This window comes from Centrocercus urophasianus, unplaced genomic scaffold, assembly GCF_019232065.1.
Source record: "Centrocercus urophasianus isolate 14NV4802_14NV808 unplaced genomic scaffold, USGS_Curo_1.0 seq_1407, whole genome shotgun sequence".
Classification (NCBI taxonomy): domain Eukaryota; kingdom Metazoa; phylum Chordata; class Aves; order Galliformes; family Phasianidae; genus Centrocercus; species Centrocercus urophasianus.
The window spans coordinates 4,626-23,851 of record NW_024884595.1 but is presented as its reverse complement, the minus strand read 5'-3'; the positions used below and the strand labels follow the sequence as shown (position 1 = coordinate 23,851).

General features: G+C 52.7%; 1 protein-coding gene across 1 annotated transcript; it reads right to left on the bottom strand.

Annotated features, from left to right (window-relative positions):
* Positions 1-690: 690 nt before the first annotated feature.
* Positions 691-16,323, bottom strand: LOC122158463 (metabotropic glutamate receptor 4). Its single transcript, XM_042815145.1, has 8 exons — positions 16,208-16,323; positions 14,851-15,005; positions 14,414-14,554; positions 10,730-10,930; positions 9,763-9,899; positions 8,284-9,219; positions 3,441-3,687; positions 691-770 (listed from the first exon to the last, which is right to left on the bottom strand). Exons 2-8 carry the CDS (start codon positions 14,951-14,953, stop codon positions 721-723), a joined length of 1,815 nt encoding a protein of 604 aa, XP_042671079.1. The 5' UTR covers positions 14,954-15,005; positions 16,208-16,323; the 3' UTR covers positions 691-720.
* Between the last annotated feature and the right edge of the window lie 2,903 nt (positions 16,324-19,226).

Genomic DNA, 19,226 nt, shown 5'->3' with positions numbered 1-19,226 from the left:
TTTGTAATTCTCTGTGTGTGTGTGTGTTTGTTTGTTTTTTGACTGGTCGGTACATAAAGCAGACATATTTCAATCCATATGGTCATCACATACATTAAGTAACCACCTATAGAAATCAGCACTTTGAACACAGTCTAGGTTTTACTTTATTTTTATTTCATTCTCCAGCTATTTTTAATTTTTTTTTTTAATTTTATGTATTTTTTATTTCTTTTTCCTTTTTGCAACATAGAGAATTTGGTTGGAGAAGGGAGAGTGAAGGGGGACGGAGGAAGATGGGGACAAAAGAAAACGGGAGAACTTATTAAAAATAAAACAAAAGAAAGAAAACAGAAGGTTCTGCACAACCACAAACAACCTCACGAATTCCAGAACAGGGAAAATGTTGTTTTTTTTTGCCAAGATACAGGAAAAAAACCCAAAGATTCGCGGCAGTCTGTCCCCTCCTCCGAGCGCTCCATCCCCTCTGCTCCACTGTTCCTCCGTGGGGAGGCATGCATCGTCACGGTGGTCGGTGCTTAATTTCGATTGTTTCTTGATTTTTACTTTATTTTTTGCTGCTGTTGATCATCTTCCATTGGGAGCTCAGCCCCCAGCCCGGCCCAGAGCAGGACTCCACTGTCACCTCCCTGTCCTGCTCCCCGCTGGGCTCTGCTGTAAGCGCTGGGGTCGGCTCCCCCCGCAGCCTCCCTCTGTGCCAGGCGGTTGTGATGGCTGCAGTTAAATCGCATGGTTGCTGTAGCTGACGTAGGTCTGCTTGGTGGACAGTGCTGAAAAGAGAGACAGTGGTGAGCTGGGCAGAGGTGGTGCTATCTGCCCGAACGCCCTGCACGCCGCCTGCCCAGGGATGTGGTGGGGTCACCATCCCTGGAAGGGTTCAGAACAGTGAGGATGTGGCTCTGAGGGTCACAGTTAGTGGGCATGGTGCGGCTGGGCTGGGGTTGGACTTTTCCAATCTTAGTGATTCTGTGGTTCTTCATCCCATCCCATGACCCTGACCTGGTTGGGGAGATGCTGGTGGGGTTTGTTTGTGGATCCAACCAGTGCTGGCTTCCTGAGATGGCACAGAGCTGTGATGGAAGGGCTGAGCCCTATAGACAGACCATCCTGAAGCCCTAGGATGTGCCTCCCAGCCACATCACCTATCCTCTGCAGACAGACCTGCAGGTGCTCCATGCTCCCAGCATCTCCTCCTGCCCCAGCCCTGCTCTGCAGACGGTGAGAGAGGAGTGCACAGCAGCATGCAGCCAGCGCAGCCCCATCCCAGCCTGGGATGACTGCACCCCATATCCAGGTTTGGAGAACACTCACACAAACTCACCATCACCATCCCAAAGTCACCAGCCCTCAGCATGGAGACAAACACAGCAGGGAGCAATGGCTACAAAGCCGCACGTGTCCCAGATGCAGTGGACAAGCTGCAGCCAAGCCCAGAGCCAGGAAAATGCCACCGAATAAGAAATTGTCCAGCTCCCTGCAGGGCTGTGCAGCTGTCCTTGGGCTGCAACCACAGACCAGGGAGAGCTGTGGGCAGCGATTCACAGCTTTTGGCTCTTCTTGGTGCTGCAGCCAGGCACGATGCTCTGCAGAACCCACTCCACAACATCCCCACGGATGACAGCAGACACCTTCAGCCAAGGACACATGGAATGCCAGGGCCCTACAAGCAGTACAGAGGCGTCCTTTACGCAACCCATGGGCTCTGCCATCCACACAGAACACCTGCATGCCCACTCTGTGCTGTCCCTCTGTCTCAGTGCCTCGCTGACAAATGAACCTCACTGCGGATTTTCGACTGGTATTCCCAGATAACAATTAGATAGGCCATAAGAAATTAGAGCTGACAGAGCTATTTGTTAACTGCAGTGTTTTCATAGCCAATCTGCCCATACCAAAGCCCTGTGAATTATTCATTCTGTTGTTTGTTTAAGGATACGTGACCTGCTGGTGACAGAGCGAAGAACAGCCCCTCTGCCTGGCACTGACAGCCCCTCAGTGCCTCCTGCACCAGCAGCAGTGTCATGCCAGGCTTGCTGCTCTCTGCTGCACACCCAGCTCCCCAATTCCCTATGCGCAACACATCAGAGCTGGAGATGCAGCAGACAGGAGCTCAGCTCCCTGCTTCCAGCACATCTCAGCCTTGGAGGCTGCAGCTCCGAGTCCCATGGGGAGAAGGATGTTCAGCACAGCAACAGAGAGCACATGGGAATGATGTGGGGTTGGATTGTGGATGAGATGCTCTTGGCTGGAGGGAGGTGATGCGCTGATGCTCCTACAGCACCACTGACAGCAATGTCATGGGGAGCCTGGCTCCACAAATGGGGGCTGGTCTGCTCCCAGTGAGCACACAGATCCCCACAGACAAAAGGGGATGGGAGGGGAACCCTCACCCACTGCTACGTTGGGGTGGGACCACAGACCACAAGGAGCTGTGACAGCATCTGACAAAAGCAACTTCCAACATGGAGAGAAAAGGGCTCTGACCACATAGCTGCCTTCCACAGCTCACGCTGGTAGATGAAAAGAGTGGATTAAGCAGAGAAACTGCCCTTGGAGACACATAGAGGGCTACAGCCAAGAAGAGCCATTGCACAGGAAGATGTGAACACATGGCTTATATGGATGATGCCAAGGGATATGAAGTAGCTCAGACTGGGAAGGGAGCAAGAGTGGGATTACAAAGGAAATCATGGCTATCTGTGGAATAGCACTTTGGACTCCATCCCACTGATGCTGGAATCCAGAAACTGTGGTGGTGCACGAGGAATGCTAGTATTTCTATGGGGGGTTTCTCAGATTTAGCTCAAATAAGATTTCTCTTCTCAAAGCACCTCAACAGGATTGGCTCCAACCATTTATTCCTCCTGCAAGGCTCTATTTTTGGAAACCCAAATGCAGAACAGTCACACGTTCCCTTTCTAGGGGTTTCCCAGGCTTCTTTCTCCACATCAGAGCAGTGCCTGTGTCCCCAGGACAGCCTCAGCCCCTCTGGGTTCTGGGGGCACCCATCTTCCCACCAGACCCTATTATGGACTTCCTATTAGATTCTAATTAGCCTTCCTGTTAGGATCCTTTCCCAGATGCTCATTGCAAGCGCACAGATTTCAGGAAGCCCTGGTGTCTCTCATAGCAGTGGCAGCATATTTCCCATCCCAGCCACCCACCAGCATTTCCCATGGGATAACACACGTGGGTTTGCAGAGAGGATGGAGGGAGTGGGCAAGATAAGTCCTATCTTATCCATGTGGCTACAGTGATGACAAATTGTGTTTTTAGAGTGGGAATAAACAAATGGAGAGGGAATCTGCTCTGCCAACAGGCAGGAGACGATGCTCTCTCCCATTGCAGATAACCAGAGCACACCTCTTGCCTGCACTCATGCAGTGCAGCGTAGCATGGCTGCAGCCTGCCAGCTGCCCCACCACCACAAGCCACATTACCTTGTGTTTCCAGGTTTTCACACAGCTCTGATTTGGCCTCTCCGTTGGGACGGAAGCCTCCTTTCTGAGAGAACTTGTTGGACATGGTGGCCGCCGTCACCACCGCCTTCAGGCTCCGCTTGCGCTTGGGGACGTTCTGCTCCGGGTGGAAGAGGATGATGTACACCTTGGGCATGTAGAGCATGCCCAGGGACACTGAGGCACTCAGACTCACCGAGATGGTGAGCGTCGTGGTCTGGATGTACATCTGCAAGACACAAAGGGACGAGCTCAGTCCAACATGGCTCACCTGAATGCGGAGGGAAATGGGTGGCGCTGGTGCCATGGTGATGGGCACAGGGAGGACACTTCATCCCTAGGGCCTGGAGCACCCACAGTCCCACCACCTCCCACCAGGTAATCCCCACTCCCCAGCTGGTTCGTGGGCCGTTGTCATGTAAGTCACATATTACACACCGACGTTGCCTTTCTGCAGTCAAAACTAATTTCACGCTCACTGTCCAGGACTAACAGTGACAGATGTTTTGCAAAATGAAAGCCCATTAATCTGACTGTAGAATAATCCATTTTTCTATGGAAAGTGTTTGGCAGTCTCCTCACAAGCCAGGGGCATCTGAAGCAGGCAGCGACGAGAGGCAAAAGGATCCTTTCCCTCCTCCCATCCCCACCTCTCACCCATCCCTTCTCCATCAGCATCCCCTCCTATGCTGCATGGCTCACGCCTGGGTCTCCCCTGGCTGAGCAGGGAGTGAGCTCCAGGTCTTCACGTGCTTTGTGCACACACTGTTTGTTTTACTCCAGCTGTGCACAGATGTTGGGGCTGCTTTGCAGATCACTAACAAGGAGGTTTAATGCACTTTCTGAACCTTATCCTAGAGCTGTCTGGTGCACGGGGTTTCTTCTGCTGCTGTTTCATGGGATCTGGGGGGCAGAGCCCAGAGGCACCCACTGGTGTGCCCCAGCTCCTGGCAGCATCTTATGGAACCCCAGGAGCAAGAAGTTGCCTCAGTGCATGGAAGGTCTATAGTGCTCTGCAGGGATAAGGTACAAGGACACAGCTCTGTCCCATTCGTGAGAGCCAGTGGGAGGCAGCAGCTCTTGGCCAGGGCTGCCATCCCACCCCAGGACCTGCAGGATCCAGATGCAACCATGCAAAGAAACCTCTTGTTTTGTTCTCCCCTTTTAAGAAGAACCACACAATCCCCAAAGCCTTCCAACTCAGCACAAAAGCGAAAAAAGCACCAAAGCTTGCGGTGAGTCAACTGCAAAGTTTGGTTTGTCCCCAGAATAAAACCTATTGCTGTCACACGCCAGTTTGTTTGTTCCACCTTCTCCCTATATGCACACAGAGCCAATTTAGGCAGATTTTAGAAATAAAAATGTCACTTCATCAGGAAAAGTCAAAACAGCTCTCTGTGCCAGAATATCTGCTCCTTTATTTTATTTTTTCCCCCTACTCTTGCTTCTCTTATTGGCTGAAGCTCTTCAGGTTTTCCCACAAGTGTCCTGGAACAGAACTGCCAGCAGTGAGGGCAGTGCTGGGTCAGCAGCTCCAGGACCCCAATCCCTGCCCTGGGGACCAGGGAAGCTCGATGTGACATCCCTGTATCCCACCATGGATGGCTCTGCTCTCCGGCCCACTGCTCTCCAGCAGATGCCTTTTGGAGGAGCCTCGCTTTGCAGCTCTCATGTTACATTCCATGCTGTTGACTCCCACCCGTGCCTCAAGATTTGGAGGTGTTTTGGTGATCAGGGAGCTCTGCTCTGAGCCCCTCCCAACCCCCCACAGCACTCCAGGGGTCTCACAGGAGCACCATGGCTACCCTCCGTGAGGGGCCATTTGCTACAAACAGCCCCATTTTCAACAGCTGGTGCTGGTGTCACACCAGAGCAAGCCCCCTTTCTTGGCTCAAAGTGGAATATTTTAGCCTGGAGTCTAAAGGTAACAACAAAGCACTTCACACTGAACCTTTGGCCACACCACAACATGACCATGTCGTGCAATTTTGGTTCCCACTCCCTCAGTTGGGTTCCAACCCAGGGCCCTCCTTTGCTCTCCACTAAGAACATCTGAGCTGCCCCCAAAGCCCTTTGAGATGAGCATTGTGGTGGCAGAGGACACCACGCTTCCCCCTTCAGCAGCATTCCTTTCTTTACTGCCTGGATCAGAGAAACCAACCTTTTTCTGAGCCAAGATGCTGCTTCATCCAGGGACCTCATCAACCTTAAATAAGCCAGCACAGATCCCCAAACCTAGGCACCAATGACCCACGTTCAGCATCATCTGGCAATAATCACACATTGCAAGAGGCCGAGCAAGCTGCGCAAGCAGCATCAATCTCAGCCCCTGCAGTGGGTGCTGGGGAAGGAAAATCCCACTTATCCCTTCCCCAGCAGCACTAAGCAAACTGCTGGACACTCCTTATTCATCCTCTCTCTCTCTTCTTCCCTTGCTGAAAGCAAATGTGATAAACAGAGCACCAGACAATGACACCGCTGTTCAGCTGCTGCCTTATCAGCGCAGGAAATTGTCTCTTTCTTTAGATCCTCTGTTCTTGCTATTTCTGTAATCCACTGGGATCGGTGGGGATAAGAGGTTCTTTTGAGCAAAGGCTTGGGGGACTTGTTGTAATAATATGCCACCTCCATGCAAAGTTGTAGGCACGAGGCAAAGAGAAATAAAAGGAAAATGGGGATTTTCATCCGCATTTGGGGTTGTGGTAGACGGGCTGCGCACTGCTGGGAGGTTGCCCCACAGCATCCCAAAAACTCCACAAAACCCAAAAACCTGTGCTCTGCAGGGACAGCAATGGAGATGAGTCCAGGCAGCACAGGGGCAGAGCAGAGGGTGGCCCTTCCCACGGGGATCTGAAGGCACCCCACGGAGCACCCCATGCAGCGCCAACACCACTGCAGGGCAATGCCCATACAAACACCCCCAGCTTCCACCCACCATGCAGGCTGCACAATGACATTTTTGGACCTTTTTCTCCCTCAAACCACAAACCAAAGTGGAAACATTGAGGCCAGCAGCACCAAGCAGCACCCAACCCGATCGGTCTGACTGCTCCTCTCCCTGCAGCCACCCCATGCCCCAGGGACGTTCCACAAAGGCACCTACAGCAGCACATCCTCATACTGAGCCAAACCACCACCAACCCTCCTGGGACAGCTCGGCAGCGACAGGCATTGAGAAAGAGACCACATCCAAGGGGAGTTGGGAACATCACTTTTTCCGCCTCTAATCAGCTTGTTAGCAGCCTAATAACAGAGGAGCCCTGCGCGTTACAAGCCCCCGAAGTGAGGCACAGCCTATTGTCGAATTGCTACTTGACAGCCAGCTTTCGGCAGCCCTAAATTATCCCATGACAAGCTGCAGTGAAGAGGTGAGCAACCTTGCGCATAATCTACAATCATTATCATTTCCATCTTTATTACCCACAGTATGCCGAGCACATTAAGGCGGCTTTAAGGGAGCTTTTGTTTTGCAATAATTTCTTAAAAAACCTGCTTTCTTGTTAGTATCTCCCCTGCCATCTCATCAAAATGGAAATGCTGCGAGAGGCTCCATTTATTTCCTTTAATTCTCCTTCACTCCTCTAGCCAGAGCAGGATGCCTTGGTAAGGGATTTTTTAGCTGAGGCAAAGCTCAAGGTGTGAGTACAGACTCGGTGCTCTGAGCAGAGCCAGCACTCCAGGACACTTGCCCACAGCAAAAGATCTGCAGCTAGCCAACTCTTGTAATACGTGCTTCCAAAATGCACTGTTTCAGCAGCTCGGCATCAATGGGGACGCACTCAGGGGATAATTACCCTAATTGTGATGGATCCAGAAGGGGAATCCGAGTGGCAGTCACCCTGGGGATGTTGATGCCAGGGATTTGTAGGGAATAGCAGCAGTGAGGTTTATTTGTTGCAGGCAGCGCAGGGCTGGCAGGCGTGAGCTGCTCGCATGTAACACAAACGCGATTCCCATTCTGTCTGGCAGGCAAAGGGGGTTTTTTCTCATTCATGAGATTTTTTCCTTTGTTCTCACTTGAGCATGGGTTTCATCCAGGCTGGTAGAGCACGCACTGCCCCCAGCACAGGGAGGGAGGCAGGTGGATGGGGTGGTGGGTTTCAGCAGACCCACTGCTCGCATTGCCCATCCTGTGCAGTGCTGCAGAGTGGCACTCAGAGCTCCAGCGGGGCCACACGTCCCATCACAGCCTGTGTGATTCACAGCCACGCTGAGGAATTTGCTGTCAGCATCGTGTTGTCAAACAAACGGGTGTTAATTAAAAGCGCAGCAAGGCGGTAATCGAGTGAGAAGGCGCAAGGTGCCGTGTGCCCCGCTGAAGTGCTGCGGGGTTCTGCTCCTCCCTTCCCTCATCTCCAGCTGCTCCCAGCTCTGGTGGATTTCAGAGAGCACTGATTTGGCACAGGAGAAAAGACAGGTAGAGGTCAGGGTTGCTTTTCCTTGGTGCTAATGACGCTGGGCCTGGATCTGCCCAATCCCCAGATGCCCCATGGGCCCATCCTCCCCACCCAGCAGCAGACAGCCTCCACCATCCTTGTTCAGAGAGAAGCAATGGGGATTACAGTGTGCAGAAAAAGGGGGGGAGGGGAAATGACACAAGACAGGAAGAGAAGAATGAGGAAAATCACAAAAAAAACCCTCCCGAGTGAAGAAGGGGTTTCAAATCAGTGCTTCCTACTATCCAAGCCAGCAAGACCACGTCCTCATGGGTCCCTTCCAACTTAAGATATTCTTATGGTTCATGAAAAAGCATCCCTCCTTGCTCAGCCCCTTCCTGGCAGCCCACAGGTCCACCAGCCACACTGCTCCCCTCCACCTCCCTTACCTTCTCTGCTGACTGCGACGTCCCAAAAAATATAGGGATGAAGGCTAACCACACAATGCAAGTAGTGTACATGGTGAACCCGATGGGTTTGGCTTCGTTAAAGGTCTCCGGGACCCCGCGGGTCTTAATAGCATACACAGTGCAGGTGACCATGAGAAGCATGCTGTACCCAAGCAAACAGATGAGGGAGAGGTCCGAAATGTCACATTTGAGGATGCCCCGAGCAAAGTGGGGGTTTGTAGTCCGCTGGTCCTCGTAGTCAATGACAGAGTGGGACGGGTCCACGATGAACCAGATGCAGACGCCCACGAGCTGCAGCGAGATGAGGCTGAAGGTGATGACCAGCTGGGAAGCGGGGCTGATGAACCGCGGGGCACTCACCGACTTCTTGCCCTGCTCGAAGATGCGGTAGATGCGGTTGGTTTTGGTGAGCAGCGCGGCGTAGCTGATGCTCATGCCCAGCCCGAGGAAGATGCGTCGCAAGGAGCACGTGCTCAGATCAGGCTCGGCGATCATGAGGAAGGTGGTGGCATAGCAGAGGAAGATGCCCGTCAGCAGGACATAGCTGAGCTCCCGCCCCGACGCCTTGACGATGGGCGTATCGTTGTAGCGCACGAAGGTGACCACCACGAAGAGGGTGGCGATGATGCCCACGATGGCAATGAAGACGGGTACCACAGCCCACGGGGAGCTCCACTCCAACTTGATGATGGGGATGGGCGTGCAGCTGGTGTGGTTCTCGTTGGGCCGCTCGTTGAAGTGGCACCGCTTGCAGTGGAACTCATCCAGTTGGTACTGGTAGCCATCGCAGCGCTCGCAGTGCCAGCAGCAGGGGATGCCTTTCACCAGCTTCTTTCTCTCGCCAGGCTTGCAGGGCAGGCTGCAGATGGAGCTGGGGAGCTGGCTCCCACCCCCTGGCCACAGCATGTTCTCCACCTGTGGGGCGAGATGGCACCAGGCCCACTGGTCATGTCACATCATAGAATGTTTGGGTTAGAAGGGTCCTTAAAGCCCATCCAGTTCCAACACCTGCCATGGGCTGGTTGCCCTGCAGCAGATGAGGCTGCCCCATCCATGGCTTTGGGCACCTCCAGGGACAGAGCACCACTGCTTCTCTGGGCACCCTGTGCCAGGGTCTAACCACCTTCTGCGTAAAGAATTTCCTCCTAACATCTAACCTGAATTATCTTCTTTTCATTTAAAACCATTCCCACTTGTCCTATCACTATCAGACCATGTGAAATGTCAGTCTACCTCTTGTTCATAAGCTCCCTTTAGGTACTATGGAAAGCCACAGTGAAGTCTCCCAAGAGCCTCCCCCTCTCCAGGCTCCTCGGCCTTTTTTCATTTGAGAAGTGCTCCAGCTGATGCTTGAGCCAAACACCTGCTGAACTTTTCCAAACCACAGCTTTGGCAGCCTGACTTTGCATCCAGGTGTCCCTTGAGTCTCAGATGCTGCAAGACAATCCCCTGCCTTACCTTCAGGTGGAGGTGGTCGGTCCAGTGCCCGATGACTTTGTATTCAGGAGTGGAGTTCCTGATCTGGTATTGGTAGATGTCGTATCGTCCTGGTGCATCTCCATTCTCATTGAAGGTCACTGGGGTCCCAGCAATGCCTACAGGAGAGGGACGGCTCAGCACCCAGAGCTCCCAGCAGCACAGAGTGCCATGAATGATGGCATCCAAGGGCTTGGTGTTTCACCCCAGCATGGGATCCTTGCTGCAAGCAGCCAGGACAGTGCCAGCCTGGGCTCCAGGTGGAAAAAGTGCTTAGGAAAAAAAAAAGGAATGAAAGAAAAAAGGAAAAGAGAGAGGAGAAAAGGGAGAAGAAAAGGAGAAGAAATGAGGGAAAAGAGAGAGAAGTGGGGACGAAAAGGGAGAAAAGGAGGAAGGAATGGGGAGAAAAAGAGGAAGGAAGGGGGAGAAAAGGAGGAAGGAAGGGGGAGAAAAGGAGGAAGGAAACCATTCCTGAGCCTGAGGTAGTACAAGGACCATTTGGGGAGCCACAGATCAGCCCAGCAGTCCCACCAAGAGCTGGAATTCATTGGTGGTGCCATGTAGGGAGTGCTGTTACAATGGCCATATTACCACTTCTTTTAAGAAAGAGTGAAAAATAGTTTTAATGTTAAGTCAACCAATAAACACTAATAAAAGGAGGGAAGAGAAAAACCAAGCAAGAGGGAAAAATAAATAGGAGACACTGCAGAGGAGATCACAGAGAGGAGATAAATAGAAACAATCAGGAGGACAAGACAGAAAATGTTTATTAAAGAGGTGGAGCAGAGGAAAAGATGCGTTTCCAGAGATCTGAGGACAGACAAGCGCACAGCAGCATGATGCTGTGGGACCACTGCCAGCAGCGATGCAAGGCAGCAAGTTGTGGGTGCTGTGTCACCCATAGCAGAGGACACCCAGCAAGCAGGACTGGCTCCCCAGAGCCCCAGACCTGAGAAGTTGACGTTGCGGATGTACTTGAGCAGCTCCACGCCGTCCACCGGGTCCATCCTGGGGCACAGCCCCACCTTGCCGGGGCACAGGTTCTTGTGCATGTTGTGCAGAGCGTGTCCCATGGCATAGACGGCGTCGATGACAAACTGCACCTTGCCCTCCTGCTCGTATGAGGAGTCCTGGCCGATCCGCTCCCGGTCTGCAGACACACAAAAGCAGTGCTGCTCATGGGGCACGCAGCTGAGAGTCCACATCTCTGGGCAGGACACAGGGCTGAGCTGTGTTTTGCATCCCATCCTCACCCTCTCCACCATTGGCAGCGAGGGGCCATCCAGGCGCCTTCCATCAACACTGCTCGTCCTCTGTCACATTCCCAGTCCCCCCGTCCCCCTGTGCCCCTTGTGTTCCCCCCAGCAGCCCCACTCCTTCCAGACACTGCAGCCTCCCCTGCCAGCCCCATTTGCAGGATGCTGCAAGGACCCACTAATTGCCAGCAACAGCTGCCTGCCTCTCCTGTCATAACCACCCTTAATAGGACTGGAAACATGTTCATCATTTAACAGAAGACATCGATCGATGTAACATGCTGTTAATTACAGCTAAGAAAGCATCTCCCGTGAGGCGATGCTGCACCAGGGAGCCCTGACCCCAGGCAGATGGAAGGAGAGCTTCCCTGCCAGCAAAAGGCACAGTCCTCATCCTCCAAAGAGGCACAAGCATTCCATCCGAGGGCACCCAGAACTCATCCTGGTTCCACGAAGTGGAAAGGATGATATTCCCATGTCCCCATGCTGGGATGGGAACGAACCACCCCAGACACGAAGGTGCAGCTGACAGCACACTGAGGCAAATTGATAGCGAACTGACCAACAAGAAAAGATGATATCAAGGAGAGGGATTTATAGCCCATGCTTCAAAGTTATAAAAATGCTTTTGGACTTTGTGGGGATTACTCATGCGAAACCCGTCAAGTTATCCTTTCTTCCACGTTATTGACAGGGGCTATTAATCTTCTCACTCAACGTAGGGCCTCTCCCCACATTCATCTCAGCACGCAGACAAGCCACTCTATCTTGTCAAGATAATTACCCATTAAAGCAAGGCTGTAGCAGACTGCACGCGGGCGCTGAGCCCCCGGGGGTGTCCCAGCCCCACTGGTGCCCCCGAGAGCCCACCCACCACAATGGGAATGGGGCTGATGCTGAAGGAGATGATGTGGAGCAGGACGCTGAGGTTCATGATGCCGCGCTCGCGATGCGGAGACAATAAACCTCCGTCAATCTCTCTGTCGATCGGGGCTGCAAAAGCGATGTGACCTCGCTGATTATAACAGCAGGGTCGTGCATTGTTCTATAGGGCTGATAATTAATTTTCAAGTGCGTGAGGGGCCTCGGCGGGCACTTCTCCAAGGGCCATTCTCCTCCAGCAGAGGATGATTTCAGATCAACAGTAATTCCGAGTACATCAACTGACACCAGCATTTGGTAGGAGCAAAACAAACCCACACCCTTAGGCTTCATGAGCCCACCAGTTCAGAGAAGCTGTGGGGTTTAAGGAAAGCAGAGTCCATCTCTGTCATCAGTCCATCTCTGCCCCACTTGCAGGAGCATTTTGTCATCTCACTGAAAACAAATAGGGCAAATCCTGCACCGCTGCTCCTGTTGGGGCTGTGCTGGAGAACAGCCATTGGTTGCCACAAAAAAACAGTGCCATACTGGGGACAGACTGGAGAGGAACAAAACTGGGAGAAGAATTGGAGGACTGGTAGGTTGTCCTGCTTGGTGGCGGGCACCTTGCAGCCTGGTTTGGGGATGCAAAAGCAAAGTTGCCATTTCTCTGCACGGTTTGGGCTCCTCCCACACCAGAAGCTGAAAAGTCCATACAACTCCTTCTGCAAAACCACCCCAAACGGGTGTTTGCATCAGCCTTGCAAAGTGGAGTGCACAGCACTGCATGGGCTGGTTATTTACTTCAGGCCCTGCGTTTTTTCCCGCCTGTTCATCTGCCAAGCAAATGTTTGGAAGATAATTTATTTTTATAATTTTTTATTATTATATTATATTATTAATTATTAATTATTTATAATTATTTATTAATTTTCATAATTTATTTCCCGACAAATTCAGATAATTTAAAGACAGTCCCTAGGACATTTGCCACGTCATGGTTTCAGCTGCCTTCACTAATACCTTGGCCCTGAAATATTGCTTGCTTAAATGCTACATTACTATGAAGATGAAGACATCAGTGCTTTGCAAGACCTCCTCATGCATCTCTCAGCGCTGGGCATTCCCTGATGCAATCCACAAAAGTCAGGAGCTCTCGGGTACCCAAGAGTGTGGACATGAGCACGTTTTCTTGCTGTCCATCCAGCTTAGCAAACTCAGCCCACGCAACAGACATTAGGCTGCTTGGAGAAGCTGCAGTTCCAAAAAGCCCTTCCAAGAGAGGCGTCCCCAAATCAGATCCTTTGGGAATCACTTTCAAGGGTGAAAGTGTTCCCAGCTGTGAAAGGAGATTAAAAAAGAAAGAAAAAAAAAGAAAAAACAGCCCCTTTGTGATCAAACTGGGCAGGCAAGGCCAGGTCTGTCACCCCACGGCACCAGGCTCCCATGTCACTCCCAAGGATGTGGGGACGTGCCCGTGTCCTCACGTCCTGCCAGCTGCAGCCTTCCAGCCACCAGGCTGTTATCTGTCTTCAGCTGGTGCCAGGCAGGCAGTAAATCTCTCCCATCTCTCAGTAAACATGTCACCTTCTTGAGCCTCCAAGCGTCACCTCAGCAGCAGCGCTGTCAGCAAGACAGATCCCCTGTTTGCCTTGTTTGCTGCATTAATCCCTACAAGCCCGTGTGAGCTAGAAGTGGCTAAAAACACCCCGTGGGGTTTAAGGAGAAGGTCAGGAGCCTGGAACAGAGCTCTGCTGGGGTCAAAGTACCCGAGGATGCTCCATTCCCTGCCTGCAGCAGCACAAGAGTGCGTCAGCAAAGCAGTCTGCAAGGAGACAAGGGCAAACAGCACAACAGCAAGTGCCCTGGGGTGCTCACCTCCTACCACACTACAATCAGATGCATTTTGCTGCCAGCAGTGCCTTGTCTGGGGCCTGCTCAGGTGAGATAGGAGCTGTTTGCAAGGGAATAAGGGTGCACCGATGGCTTTGTGACTTTCACAGGACAGCAGCGCTTCTGCCAAGGTGAGAAAAAGGCAGGTGTCTGAACTCTAATGCAGAATTTAGCCCAAAATCTGGGTGATGTGGTGCCTGCAGATGATGGAGTCAAGGGAAGGGAGAAGCACACCGATTGTGAGAGGCAGCGAGCAGCCCTGGGACCAGGACTGAGCACACACAAACCAAACACATTCCATGCATTTCCTAGGTCACACACAGCACACAGGGATGGTCAAGAGCATTTCTGGAGCATCATTCTCACATGTTTTTTTTTGCTTAGTCCCAAAAGCCCGCTTAGCACCAAGCCCACCACTGGTGGAGCACCAATTGCCACGCAGCTCCTTGAGCTGGGCTGGCAGCTCCTGAGCAACAAAGACATGGATGAGTTGAGAAGTCATAAAGAGAAAGCAAGCAAAACGCTTCTCATGTCCATCTAGGCATCATCTTCACATCCCCACAGAGCCCACATGACCCCGCAGCATCCTTACTGCTGGTTAGCAAACAAGCAGTGCTCCTTACTGGTGCACTTCTTGATGCTGCTGCCCTTCTTCAGCGCGTGTCGGCTCAGCTTGCAGTGGAAGTTTTCCTCCCAAAATTCAGCAAACCAGATGTTGCGGCGGTTGTTGTCCAGTGTTCTGCTGGAGAAGTAGCGATCGAAACCTGCCCGGGGAAGAGGGGACAGAGAGGGTGAGCCCCTGGGCTGGTAGGGAGGTGCTCAACATGACCCCAAAGCCACCAAGCAGAGGGAAATGTTTTGGGAGCAATTGGGAAGAGTAAGACTGCAGGCGGTTTTGTCCCAGCAGCCACCCAAGCAAAGCAAGGAGGTGAGATGGGAAACTGGGGGCATTGCTCTGGGAAACGCAAAGCCTGCCTTAGCACAAACCTCGTGTTGATGGGATGCCATCAGGAGGGCAGCTAAGGAGGAGATGAGCAAAACACTGAGCACAGCTTCTTACCTTTGACAGACACACGCTTGGGCAGGATGGTTACAGAGCCCTCAGCCACTTCCTCCAGGTGCAGCACCGGGGAGATCTTGGAGCCCCAACTGTCTGAGCCCATCCAGATGAAGTGCCCTGTCTGGTTCGCCCTCTTGGCCGCTTCCAGCACTCTTCTGCAGAGAGAAAGCAACAGGTGCTGCTCAGGATTGGGATGCAGCTCTGTGCCCATCCCAAAGAGACAGCAGCATGGCATGGGAGTGAGGCTCAGACCCTTTTGCATCTCCCATCCCCAACACTCCGTCAGCACCACACACACTGGGTACATGGGAACAAACCACTGCTCCGCTCCAACACTCTCCATCCTCTCCAGCCTGGGCACAGGCTGCTTCTCCCCATTTGCATATTTGCTGACTTCCCCCTTAATTACCCAATATTAAACTTTAAAAAAAAAATAATCAGGTTATGCTGCAGCAGGAATGAATTCAGCAGCACCAGAGAGCTTGTGTGCTCCCAGCTCTGATCAGCATGTCTGAGAACGGGAGAGAGCCATCCAGCACTGCCAGGGCCTGGATGAGGGCTGTGCCATGCCCTGGTTAAAGCCATGCGCTGTCACGTACAAGCTGGTGTGTGAAAACCTCTCTTCACCCAATATAATCCTATTTGGATGGGTAAATGCTTGCAAACTCCAGTTAATGGGGCTTGCCATTTGCACAGCAAGGTAAATCCCCTGTTTCTCAACACACAGCCATGTAAATTTCACGTTTGCAGACATTTCTATTAAGGAAGGAAGGAAGAAACTCGGAGCACTTGCACATCTGATGTAAACTGATTTAAAATCGCAGTTTACCCACATTTACATAATGTTTGCTGATTAATAAATTAGATACTTAGGAAATCAGGGGTAGCTCCATGTGAATCACTCTGCTCCATAATCAACAAGAGTTCCATAAACACGAACAGGCTCTGAGCAAGCCGATCTAGCTGCAGATGCCCCTGTTCATTGCAGGGGAGCTGGACCAAGTGGCCTGTAAGGGTCCCTTCCAACTCGAGCAATTCTGAGATTCTAAGAGCTGCAAGATGTCGCTGCATTTGTGGAGCTGCTCATCAGCTCCAGGCGTGGCTGCAGAGCTGGTGGGCAGCGAGGAGGGGACTCCAGAACCTGCACTGGTGGGGCTGAGGCTTTACAGAGCCAGCAGAATGCAGATTTCTCTCCGTTGAGCTCTGCATTGATGCAGTTCAATGGCAGAAAGCAGCCAGGTGGCCGGCTGGAAGTCAGCCCTGACAGATCCGTGCCACGCTGCAATCCCCTCCGTGTTGCACACATGTCTGTCCCACCCTGCAGCACATCCTCGCCCACCTCCCAGCCCCTCTGCACCTGATGTCGTCCTCGTTAGCAAAGATGATGACCGCCCGTGCGTGGGAAGTCTCCAGGAGGCGGCGGATGATTTTGTCGAACTCTCCAGGCTTGGGCTCCCGTGGGATCTTGACAGATTGGGCCACGCACACACCGCCTGCAGCACAGACAGCCCAGCAGTGAGAGCCTCCCAGTCCCACCCCATGTTTACAGCCCCGTCCCACAGCCCTGCGATGCACAGACGTGGGACTCCCCAGCCCACCTGCACCACAGCCAGGGGCTCCTCCCTGTGCCATCCCCCGTGGTCCCATGCGCTGACCCAGCTGCACCAACAGAAGCTGATGTTCCCCAAACCCACCCAGAGCCACCCCACGGGAGGTCCCACATTTGGAGGCTGTCCAGCAGTGGCTGCACCAAGCCTGGGGATCAGCATGGGAGCACAGTCCCCACCATGGGGGACACGCACATGAAGCCTCCCCAGTACCTTTCCTCTCCTCTGCAGCCTTCAGTGCATCCTTTCCTCTCATCCAGCGTCTCAGCAGCTCACCCCTGCTTCCCACTCACCATTTCAATCCACACCACATCACACCCCATCCCCAATGGGCATGAACTCCCTATCCAGAGGCTCAGGATTTTCAAACTGCCACCGTTCCCATGCAAGAGCCATCACTTCAAGCACCAGTGCTGGCTTTTTGCAAAGGGCTCTGTTCATCCAGTGGTCAAATACAGGACTTGGGAAGAGTCATTAATGGGACACAGCCCTGGCAGAGCCCTTTGGCTCTGGATTAGCAGCACAACCACGCAAAGGGATTCATTCCCTTCCCTGCAGCCTCACTCCATACCCAGACACCCCCAGGTTCCTCCTTCTGGGCTGGGGAGATTCTCCTAAGCCAATCACCCAGCCAGCCAGGGGGCATGTGCAGAAGCAGCTAATTAAAATTAAAATTAAAAGAGACAAGGAGAAGCTGGCAGCTGGACGCATCCCTGCATGTAGCTGCTGGGTTCCCAGCTCCAAAAAGCCAAGGCCCTCCTGCTCCAGCATTACCACAGATGCCAATAAAGGGAGAGAGATGAGAGAGAAAATTAAAGATTGCAGGACCTTCAGGATGTAATTGATGGTGTCGATTTGCATAGCAAATGACACAGCTGATATTCACCTGCCTCTAGAAGATCCCTGCTCAAGCAAAGGTCAGAGCAATTAGCAGAGGGTTGAGATTCCCCAGATTACAGCACTGGGGAGGGGCAGGAGGAGGACAGGAGCCACTGGGATGGGAGGATTCAGTCCCTCCAGCAAAATGATGTCCTTTGCAGCCCACTGGCGGAGAGGGGCTGATCCCGTTGGGCCTGGAGCTCTGCTCACTGCATTCCCAATGCACCCAAACCGCTGAGATGTTTCTTTTTTTTTTCTTTTTCCCTCTAGTAAGAAGAAACTGGGCCAATTTGCTGCTTGTTTCCCATCTGGGGAACCAGATGGATGGAGAGGAGGGAGTTGGATAAACAGATTCCCGGACAGCTCGGCGGGCAGCAGCCGGCAGTGCCAGCGGGACAGACACATCACTGCCCGGGGATGGTGGCTGTGCCTATGGAGCCAGTGCAGCTTAATTACAGTTTCCATAGCAATAGAAGGAGAAATTCCAACCAAAGCAGTAGTTTGCAAACACCAGAGCCTTCCAAGAGCCCGGTGCGGTCAAGCGGGAGCGCACACACTTGTGTGACAGTGCTGAGGCCAGCACAGCACTGTGACGCTGCGATGCTCCCAGCAGTGCATCCTGCTCCAGGCTCACACAGTGCTGCATGCTCCTGCACACAGGTGGGCAGCACAGGGACACGAGGGTCCAAGTGTGCACTCAGCATCTGCAGCACCAACCCCTTCCCAGCGCGCTGCAGCAAATCCAGCTTTGGGATTTCCCCAGGGCAGCAGCGAGGGGTCTGCATTAGGTTCTTCCCATGCATTCATTCTTCGTTTATCTGCTTTGAGCAACACCAATGCCCAGAAAAATAAGGGGACAAACGTTGCCACCAGCAAGGGCTTGCTGCTTGCATGCACGGGATGAGGAGGTGGCACAAGAGATGGGCCCATAAATAAATAGGAAAGGAGAAGAAATCAATGGCAATTCAGAAGTGGCTGAGTTACGCAGCAGCTCCGTTAAATCACACTAACGAGGAAGGTAACAAAAAAAGGATACGGGCAATTAGGGCATAATGAGGAATTTATTACTGCAGCGGCTGGAGAGTGCTGGGCACGGGAGCGGGATGCAGCCAGGACAGCAGGTGGGAAAAGCAAGGAGGGAACTCTAGCAAGGCTGGAAAACTGCCCTAAGGACAGACAGCCGTGTCTGCAACCGCTTCCAGTTTATTAAAGCTAATTGGGGCTCTCTGTACTCCAAAATAGCAACACAGAAGTGGCCCGGGTGAAAGCCCCAGAGTCCTCCTCCACCCATTATGCAAACGCTGGCAACACCAATTCCGTATTTTTTTTCTCTTTAATTAATGGTCTGGAAAAAGAGGCCAATGGCAGTGGGGGAGGCTGGGGCAGGGCAGAGCGGTGAGCATCTCAGTGCTCCAGCAGCCCCAGCTTTTAGTGCCTGCATTATTCATAGCACACACACACACCCCCCTCCCTCCCGCACTGCTGTAGGGAGGGGATTTGCCACGATGCTCCTGCTGTCTCCATGCAAAAATCCATTTAGTCAAAACACTCCTTTATGGCAAAGGAGCAGGGGAAGAGGCGGTGATGGCGATGCAGTGGCTGCTCTCCCTCCTCCAGCAGCGCAGTGTTGCACCCTGCCTGTGGGGCCCTATGGCTGGGGAGGGGGCAGGAGCTGAGCTCTGGCAACACCTCTCCGCCCCCAGTTTTGAGGGAGAGCCAAAGAGGAGCAGGCGATTGGAGAAGCACCCACAAGCAGCTGGGAGATACCCGATGTAAGGATGCTCGATTGCTATACTGCATCCTGTCATCACTGACATGCAGCACCAAAGGGTGCAGAGCATTTGCAGCAAGAAGCCTCCAACATGCAACAAGGGTCCAGCTGCACAGTTG

Bases quoted from the DNA above. Each gene is read 5' to 3' on its own strand.
- LOC122158463 (XM_042815145.1), bottom strand. From the start codon at position 14,953: ATGGGCTCAGACAGTTGGGGCTCCAAGATCTCCCCGGTGCTGCACCTG. The intron at 10,931-14,413 runs GTAAGGAGCACT...GTGTGTCTGCAG, and splicing joins CAGCATCAAGAAGTGCACCA to ACCGGGAGCGGATCGGCCAG. The intron at 771-3,440 runs GTAATGTGGCTT...CTCTCTTTTCAG, and splicing joins TGAAAACCTGGAAACACAAG to CACTGTCCACCAAGCAGACC.